This window comes from Belonocnema kinseyi, chromosome 8 (assembly GCF_010883055.1).
Source record: "Belonocnema kinseyi isolate 2016_QV_RU_SX_M_011 chromosome 8, B_treatae_v1, whole genome shotgun sequence".
Classification (NCBI taxonomy): Eukaryota; Metazoa; Arthropoda; class Insecta; order Hymenoptera; family Cynipidae; genus Belonocnema; species Belonocnema kinseyi.
The window spans coordinates 85417797-85427862 of NC_046664.1; the positions used below are offsets into that span (position 1 = coordinate 85417797).

The 10066-nt window shown below is 30.3% G+C and overlaps 1 protein-coding gene across 8 annotated transcripts in view; it reads right to left on the reverse strand.

Moving 5' to 3' along the window:
- Positions 1-3668: 3668 nt before the first annotated feature.
- Positions 3669-10066, reverse strand: part of LOC117177911 (ankyrin repeat domain-containing protein 17-like) — a 60487-nt gene continuing 54089 nt past the window's right edge. For all 8 annotated transcript variants that reach the window (XM_033369008.1, XM_033369005.1, XM_033369007.1 and 5 more), the window contains 2 exons: positions 6898-7095; positions 3669-5557 (listed from right to left, as the gene is read on the reverse strand). In XM_033369008.1, the coding sequence (XP_033224899.1) occupies positions 5534-5557; positions 6898-7095 (222 nt within the window). In that variant the 3' untranslated portion in view covers positions 3669-5533. The remainder of the gene's footprint in view (positions 5558-6897; positions 7096-10066) is intronic.

Consider the following 10066-nt stretch of genomic DNA (forward strand, 5'->3'; position numbering starts at 1 on the left):
GAGGGGGGCTGATAATGAAATATATGCAATACCAAATTTTTCTATTACGCTTTGTAAAAAACTGCTTATTATAATTCAAAACAAAACTTTCACAATTCATTTACAGACTTAGTCCTCCCACCTACTCCTATATTATATTCCATTCTGTTTCTGGTGGCTAGTTGGTTTTAATTATTTTATTAATTAGTGGGCGATTATGAACAGTAAATGCCTATTCTAGACGACTGTGGTCGGTACGAGAGCGTCGGTCGACTCGTGTCCAGTGCGCGTGCGGAAATAAAAAATCGCTTGCATCTCTTAATAAAAAAAGAACGATTTAGCTCAAATTTGGTCAAAGTTTTCCTGAAACATCAAGGAACAACTTTGCCACGGGAAGTTGTCTGTGCGCGAAACTTCCCTGCAGACTTTTGTCCGTCAAAGACTGAGGAAACGATTCCTGACAGTAATGATTTGCAATAATTTTTATGTTGCAAATATAAAAAATAAATCTACTATCAAAACATAATTGGCATCAGAAGGGCTTTTTTTATTTGGGGAAAGAAAACGGAACAGAAGCCTAGTTTTCGCGAGTTTGGCTTAAAAAGTCGTTGATTTCGGTAAAACGAAAATTTCCGGTTTTTAATTTTTAGTAAAAAAACTATCAAGTTGATTAAAATAATTTCATCATAAAAGAGGTGCGGCTCGTCGAGCCGCATATAGTCATATTTTTTGCGTAGTGAATTTCCGAAGTGGTTCATTTTTGGAAATTTTTCCGCGTTTACGCAAGGCACATGGTACTAGGAAAGCGAGTCCGAGCGCTAAGGACGTTATGGAATCCACACGCTCAATTACTTTTTAATAACCAAGTATCATAGCCGGAGGTATTATTAACATATCAGCATTTGAATTTCTAAAAAAAACACGAATTCTACGTAGTGGAAAATTACCATATTATGGACTGGTTTACTCATTTTTTTTTAAATTAAGAATCATTCTATAAAAATGCGGAGATTTTGGAATATTTCTGCGGAAAACTTAATGTAGCCAATCGAACCGTGGGTGGTCCCAAAAGCTGATATGAGTGCACTAATAAGTATTTTCTCAAGATTTAAATACTCTTTCTTCCATAAATATATCTATTACCGAAAATTATATCAGTAATTATTTTTGACGGTTTATTTAAAAAATAATTGAACAATTAAATCATTCAATATTTCAAAATTTTAAATACAAAATGACATCAAAATCAGAAATAAATTTAATAAACACAATTTTCTTCTAATTTTTTATAGATTTAGTAATTTATTTAATGGGACCATTAGATTTGCGAGCCAATCTCAATACTTATTTAAATTTTGAGAGTCGTACCCCATTTTTAATACTTTTGTAGGAAATATTTTCAAGTTTTTATTGATAGTTGAGCTAGTATTACTTTGAATCTTTGAAATTTTGTTAATTTCATTACAATCAAATTAAGTACCTTAATCAATTAGAATTATATACATTTAAATTGGAAGTTACTATTATTATTATTAATCGATACAAAATTAAAACCATTAGGATCTTTGAACTTGCAAAATATCTATGCTACTATAATAAATAGATTTCCCATTAAATTAAATATTTAATTAGAGATTTTCAATTTTCAAAGGAAATTAAATTTAACATTTTTCGACTATGGATAATATTTTTAACATTAGCTAGTTATTTTGTAATTAAAACATTGAAAAGTGTCTGGTTTGAATAATTTTAAATCAAAAGTAAGATAATTTTAAATTGACTCTGCTACCATTTTGAAATCTTCTTTTTCTATTTGTTGAATTTTGATTCTCCTGAATGTAAAATCTTCGATTTAAATTATTTTTCTGTTTGAAAACCTCAAAATAAAAATTGGTCAATGTTGATGGGATTTTTTCATGTTTAATTTAAATGTTCAATTATTCAAAATTAGAATATTATTTTGCATTAGGTTCGCTAACTTGTAGATTCTTTTTATAAAACTACAATTGCTTCAAAACTTATACATTTGCTATGAAAAAATTAGTCACTCACCATTTCTTCCGAACATCGATACTTAGATTCCTTGACATACGTTCATAAACAAAGAAAAGATATTTCAGATCTTTTATTTTGTAAAATCTAATAAAAATTATTTTAAAACTGCGACAAAAATTACATTAAGGGCATGTTACACACTCAAATGTCTATATTAGCGAACTCACTCTTTCAGTTGACTGAATTTTCGTTGATCTTAAGAACTATTTTGGCAAATAAAATATCGGACTATAGGTCAATATGGGTACTTGAGTGTGTCACATGCTCTTAAGAATAAAGAAAAATTTACCGAACGAAAACAAAAACATGCCCGTTGCGCTGCCACATTCCAATTTCTAGCTGTGCGCGCGTCCTTCACGCCGAGTGAGCAAGCTCTCACGCTTCGCGCTCGTTTTCGTACGTTCGATGCGTACGCTTTAACTAAATTTTTTCAAATATCATAAATATTATAACTTTAATCGAAAACTGCATTTAAACTTCTGAGGAATTACAGCCATAAATTGGAACTGAAATTGTTCCCATTTTTTTAAAATGGTTCTCAAAGCACCTACAGCTTTAAACTTAAGGATCTCTTAAAGACAAAAATATATTTTTGGAAATGATCCAACTTTTTGAATTTGTGTCAAATTAACAAATTTCATGAGAATAATTTCGAAATATATATATTTTGTATCAAGTTGAAATTTGGATTCATGTTTCTTAATCTATTAAACTTTTTTTCCTTTTCTTGAAAACGTTTACAATGTTGAAAAGCATGTACCTTTTTAAATTTTTATCGAAATTAAAAATGTCATTAGGATCATTTGCATCTCTTTTTGCCCTGAACCAGAATAGTTGACAAAAATGTCTAAAAATCATTTTAAAAATTTTCAAATTTTGGAAGTTGACTTTTTGTCTAATCGGAAAATTTAACTAACATAGTTTATAAATATATTTGATACCTAGTGAAGAATTTTAATGAAATTTCCTAATATATCAGAAAAATATTTTTTTTTCTATTTTTCTGAAGATTTTCAAAAGTTTCGAAAGTATATTAATTTTCTAATTTCCTTCGAAATTGAAAATTTTATTTGAATATATTGCAAATCTTCTACCTACCGATAAGAAACTATGACAAACATTTCTAAAATATGAAAAAAATTTCAAATTTTTTAAATTCTCTACTTTGTTTAAATTTTAGTTGGAAATATCTGCTTAACGAACTAAGAAGTGTATCAAAAGCTAACTCGATTGAAAAAAATCCTTCAAAAGTTAGTGTGGCTCTAACATTCAGGTAACCATATATACAGACATACATACAGACACCTAGAAACTTTTATGATTTTTGGACTCTGTGAGTGCCGAAACGTAAAGATCCGTTAAAAACCAGAGATAGAAATTTTGAAAGATTACATTACACTCGCATGAATGAGAATGTGAAAAATAAATAAATGTTGCTTTTCGCGAATAAAATCCTAAAAAATCAGCACTGTCCAAAATCAAAGAAACCAAACATATCTCCCCGAATCATCAATGACATCTATCACCTTAAGAGGAAGTTAAAGTCTGAAAAAATCTTACTTTTTTTTAATTTCGACAAATAGCCAGGGAGTCTAAAATTCAATTTCTACATAGATATTCATTTATTTGCTTTATTGTTATATGTCATATAATAGTTTTATATATCATATATCGCAGTTATTATCGTAAATCAAATTTGAAAATAGGCTTTAAATTATAACAATCATCGAGAATAATCGAAGCGCTCCCTGAAACTACAGGTCGAAAGCGCTCATATAATTTTTTTTTCACGAGCTTGGTCGAGGCTCACATGGGGGATTGTTTCAATTACCGCGTAATTGCAGTATATTGAACACTCACCGAAATCCCCTCCACAAGAAAGTATATCTCAAATGTTCCATCGAAGCGAACATTTTGTTCATCGAGTGTATTCTGTTTTTTTCTTTTTCTTTTTTAGTATCGCGCTGGATTCCTGCGGGATCCGCGTTTTCTGCTGTAGATATTCTCTATATATATCATTCTTTTTCTCTAAACTTACGTGTGTGTAATAATAACCATAATATAATAATAAACGATATTACCACCATAGCAATAATAGTATTATAATATTACTGTCGCTAAGGATGCAGAATTATATTATGTATCGACGGCCCGCTACCATTTTAACAATGATCAGTAGTCATTGATTTCAAACAGCATTCGATATACATATATGTGTTTATAGTGTATCGATAACGTGGAACGCTTAAAGCTTTCGTGTTCAAAGCGCTCTTTCGACTTTCGACGTCTACAAAATGCTAGACTTTTTACCCCGAGAGCCTGGCCGTCATAACGTGCGACCTTGATAGAAAATTCTGGCTAAAAACATGTCCATCCGTTAGTTACTTGAAGGAAATCTTCCGTTCCCTCCAGTGCATGATCCTCTAAATTCAACGACTTTTTTCAAGTAGAAGTTCGAGCAAGCCGCTCATAATCTCCAGATCGTAGCAGTTCGTTTACTCGAGGATAAAATCGTAGTAGCCTCTGATGTTGTTCGAGGATCTTTTTTTTTTCTTTCTTGGGCTTATTATTGAGAAAGTGGTCAGGTCTGGAACGCGTAGATTCGGATAGTGCTAAGCAATCAATCAGTGCTGCTGGTATAATAATGCAATGAGAATTTAAAGAGTGCGCGATTGGTGCTCTCTGGAAATGGAAGAGTAACGTGTGGTTCATAGGGAGGAGGGAGAGTTCTCCGATCTTCTGTTCTGCCTTCTTCGATTGCGTCGAAGAAATAGAAATTTCACAGCGAGTTCTTATTTATGTACATGAATCATACGTATATTCAATAATTATAATCATATAGAGGATAATAATAGATAAATGTACTTCCAACATAAATAAATCGAAAAAGAATTATATCTCGTGGCGTTCGAAACTTTCAATACATTCAAACTCGTTGGCGCAAACAATGTTACCGGATAATTCAAATGCAACTCGTTAACGCGATACTTGAATTTCTCGTAACGAGTCAGATGCTTTATAGTAAAATTATCAAATTAGAGAGAAAGAGCGAGAAGCTGACGACTTCATCGGTAAGATGAAAGGGTCAGCGTTTTCTGATATCGAAGAATGACAGAGATTACGTAACTACCAATGGTTAAAAATCGACGTAGTAGGAAACAACGTCAGCCGCATTCTTTTTTCTTTACTTAGATTGCAGTAGGATACGCGCACCATTTCCACTTAATATCGGTATCGAATAAGTATTAATAGATAATAGCAATAAGGATTTACCATCTTATCATCTACTATGACAAGTAATATTGGAGCTGTGGATATCTGTGTCTCACGTGTTTTTGTGTGGATGTGTCGAGGTATGTAAGTAGTATTGTAATTAATGTGATGTCTAGAAACAGCGCTTTTGTATGCCAGTTTCGTCTACTGATTCGGATTCCAGGTCTGTCTGCAATTGGTTCAGGTGAGGCGAGGAAAGCAGTACTGACAGGATAACTTTGCTAATTCAGTGGGTCCACTTGTTCCATCCCTAAAACAAACATTCATTTTCGTTAAAAACAATTTCGCTTATTTTTATCTACATTTTCTCAAGTCTCGTTATTTCTAAATCTAAAAAATTCTAGGAAATTAAAAGAACCACGAATCTAACAATCGAATTTAAGCAAAACTCTCCACTCATATTATAAAAAATCTGCTCGCCGTGCGGGTACATTCTGATCGCTCGCAAGTCTCAAAACGTGGAGATTTGATGAAAACCGACAAAGTTGAATTTTTATCCGAACGGTTGAATTTTCTAAATAGAAAAATGAATTCTCAACCAAAAATGTAACAGTTGATATTTCGACAACGAAAAAATGAAATTTCTACCAACAAGATCAATTTTTGAATTAAAAAGACAAAGTTTGAACCAAGAAGATTAATTTTCTACCCAAAAAGACGATTTTTTAACAAAATACACGCATTAACAAAACCTTAGATGAACTTTCAACTAAAAAAGAAACACTAACTAAACATAACAAATAAAGATATTTCAGGTCATGAAGAAAAAAAGTTCATCAAATTTCAAACCAAAGACAAATTTTTGTCTAAACAGTTGAATTACCAATAAAAAATGCATTTTTAACTAAACAGTTGGATTTTTAATAAAAAAAAGAGTAAATTTCAAATCAAGAAGATTAGTTTTTTTCCAAAAGGGACGAATTTTCAACAGAAAAATAACAATTTTCAACCAAAAATGGAAAAGTTACATTGTCAGTCATATATCAACAAAAATAAATTTGTGGCCGCAAAACTTCATTTTCAAAATTCCATAATTTTTTCCTGGCCACTAATAGTCAAATACCAGAATCTTAATCTTGTAACATTTTTAACATAGAATATTTTATAAAGGAAATAACAAAATTTTAATTAAAGTTTCCAACTTTTTAAATTTATTATCATTTACAGTTATTTTATTTAAAGTGCCTTTCATGGAAATTCCCTGATTTCGCAAGATTTTTGTTAAAGTCCTTAACTTTTTCCTGGCCAATCAAATTTCCGGACTTTTTTATAATTTCCGGGTTCACCCTGACCTATGGCCACCCTCAGGCAACCTCCAAATATACTTCCTTCTTTTTTCTCTCGTCTTTTTTTTTATTTTTGTTTTAAAAACTTCCTTCTTCTTTAATCTTAAGTTTTTTATTTTATCTTCAAAAATAAAAAGCGAAAAAAAGAAGGGGGTTTGAAGGTTGCCTTTATTTTTTTCCTCCTAATTTGATGGTTAGATTTTGTTTTTAATTTCCAAGAATTTCGAAGTTGAACTTGAATGTTGGATGTTGAATAAGAATTTAGATTTTAATTTATTCTGATTTTAATATCTTAAATTTTTACCGGGTGTTGCTGTTGTTTATCTTGGACAGGATCGGGCATTCCCCAGGATGGAGGTTGTTCCATTTTACCAGTTTCGTTGGGCTGAATTTCACTTAAATTCGGAGCTCCGAACTGTCCTGGCAATATTGCTAATCCTGGCATTAAGGAAATTGCAGCTGCATTTCCATTGGGAAATTGCTGTTGATTATCCAAGTGTCCCTGAACAGACAATATTCGTATTTATAGAAACAATCCAGTAATGAATAATAAAGAGTTTTAAAGGCAGTTGTAAACAAATCTTCATGGGCCTGAGAAATATTTTTAAAATCCTTACAGTAGAGCTTCAGAATAAAATTTTATATGTCAACAAACCTTGATTTTTAAAATTAAATACACAGACAAACGACTTGTAATATTTGTGAAGTGTTTGATAACGTTAAACCATACGAAGCTTAATAAATGTTTTATTATGTTTCCAGGTATGAAAAATTGTTCAAAGACTTGAAGGTCGACAGATTTCAAAATAAAAATAGTGTAAAAATAAAAAAATTTCACTTTAATTTTATTTTTAAGCCAAATATGGAATGGCTGCAGGCCTTTACCAAATTAAATTAAATGTAAAGCTAGATTCCTGGGGGTATTTAAAAAAATAATAATTTCAATTATTTTTCTACGATGTGCTTACATGTTTATTATGATTCCAAAATTTAATAATTAATAATTTATAACAAAATTTGTTGATGCCCAATAAAATTAAAAGAAAATCTGCAATTAAACAAAGTCGCAACTACTTGGAATTCCTTGATATTTAGAAAAAAATGCTGCTCATTGCCTGGTTTTAGATTATCTTTTCCGGTTACTCGTATTCTTAAATTCAAAAAAGGATTTCCATAAAAACGAATTTAATTTAGGCTTGAAACTTAAAACTGCTCAACTATTAAGGTTTTTACGTTAAAACTGTCCATTTTTTTTTGTATTAACATTTTAAAATATTCAATTCACTGAATTTATAGGGTTGAATATTAAAATCTTGAAAATTGAATTTTTTAAATTAAAGGCCTGAAGCTTAAAGATACTAAACTATCAAGGCTTTATGTTAAAACAGCCCAATTTTGAATGTTAGAATTTAAGAATATTAATTCCGTAGGAATTTGAATAAAAAACATTATAGATTAAAAAATGATCTAGTTAATCAAATTTCACGATGAAATTATTCATTTTTGAACGGTATGAAATAAACATTCTTTAAACAATAAAAATTTAGACGTTTTCCAATCATTCAAAATAATACTTTCTTACAATATACCTAAACAAACCAAGCAAACCTTGACGTTGTAGATTAAAAGAACCTCAACGTTTTCACATTACGACATCTCTAAAAACCAAAATATCCTAAATCAGGGTGGCCGTAAAAACTTCATTTTCAACATTCAATGATTTTTCCCTAATATTTCCCAGACCAATTTTTTGCTTTCGCGCACAATTAATTAGATTAAACTTTTTTGTTTATTATTCTTGATAGGTATTTAAAGTACCCATTATATATAAATTTTCGTCTCCCGGCTTTCAATCTAACATTGAAAACTAAATTGAATCTTTCAAAGTCAAAGCATCTGCATTTCTAGATTTTTAAATTGTTATTACATAACGAAATAATAATTGAGGGCCGGGATGCAAGAACCGGGCGGACGCTCTTAACGGGTAAAACTATTGTCTACGTGAAGAAAGTGAAGATGGAAAATTTTGTTTCGAATTTTTTATTTTCAAACATACATTTTAATATGAAATTTATTTGTGCATCTTTTTTTCTCGTGAAAAAAGTTGTAGCTTTTTTAGTTTTCGAAATAAATAGACAAAACGATTTTTTCACCAAACCGAAATTTATTTTATATTTTGACTTCAACTTGTGTTCAGTCACTCAATTTTGGGAATTTCGTAATAAAATTTACAGGGATTACGCTTTGCACTGTTCTAAGAGTGACTGTGAAGGTTAGAAGTTGAAATATTTACATGGGAAAAAGTTAATAATTTTTTTCCGTTTACGTTATAAAAATTGGAAATTGATACTTTCCAGTGCTTGGGGAGTCTAGCGAATTTTGAGCTAGAAAGAAGTTCCAGCGACAAAGTTGTTCAGTAAGGAATAAAGAAGATTTTTTGGAAAATATTACTTCTATTAATTCAACGGTTTAAAAACTATGATTGTTTTACTTCGAGTGCGGTCGCTGCTCGCGCGTAGCTAAGAGCGTCTCCCGCGTCTCCGCTCGGATAATCAAATTCGATCGACAGCTCGTTGAAAGTACACAATAAAAATTAAATAAGTACTAGAAATAATGTTTTTTTATCAATATATTATACCTTTACACTTTAGGCTTATTGAAAAATGATGATAGAAATTCTTTCAAAACAAATTTAAAATATATGAAACTGTTATCATTAAAGCCTGACTTTTATAGTGAATTCTGCTATATTGACAAAACGATGTAAATAAAGCTGTGCATCTGAGATCTTCAATGAAATACTACAAAGTACAAAATATAAACAAAGTGGCAATTTCTGCTTCGATCTTTGAGTAATGCACACTTAAAGAGTTATTCCAAGACTTAATAATAATAATAATAATAATAATAATAATAATAATAATAATAATAATAATAATAATAATAATAACCAAAAGGTTTTTTATTACGAAAGACGGTAAAAATAGTGTGAAGTTCGAACATGTCAATTGAAGTTTACGAAAATTATGACGGTACTCCGAAAAAGTTTCAACTTCAAATGAGATGTCAATTTGACAAACTACTGTAGTGTCCTAAACCGAAATGCATCGGAATCACTAAAGAAAAACTGAAATATGTAAAATGCTTGTTAACGTATTTATGTTAGTCTGAAAACGATTTTTACGAAAAATTCTTCCAATACATAGTTGTAAGAAATGGGAAAGATGAGGAAGACTGAAATAGAAAACTGTAAAATGAGAATAATCGAGTATTTTTAATTAGCATAAATATTAAATATAATAAAAGTTAATTTTCAAATGTCTAAACGCGCATTAAAGTCCGAGAAAAGAGGAGGTTTGAAATCCAAAAAGAAATTTAAGGTGGCTTGGGCGCTTTTTAAAAAAATCACAGGCAGTTCTGAAAATTTGATATTATCGAAAGAAAATATACTAGATCACTTTGCAAAAAAGAAA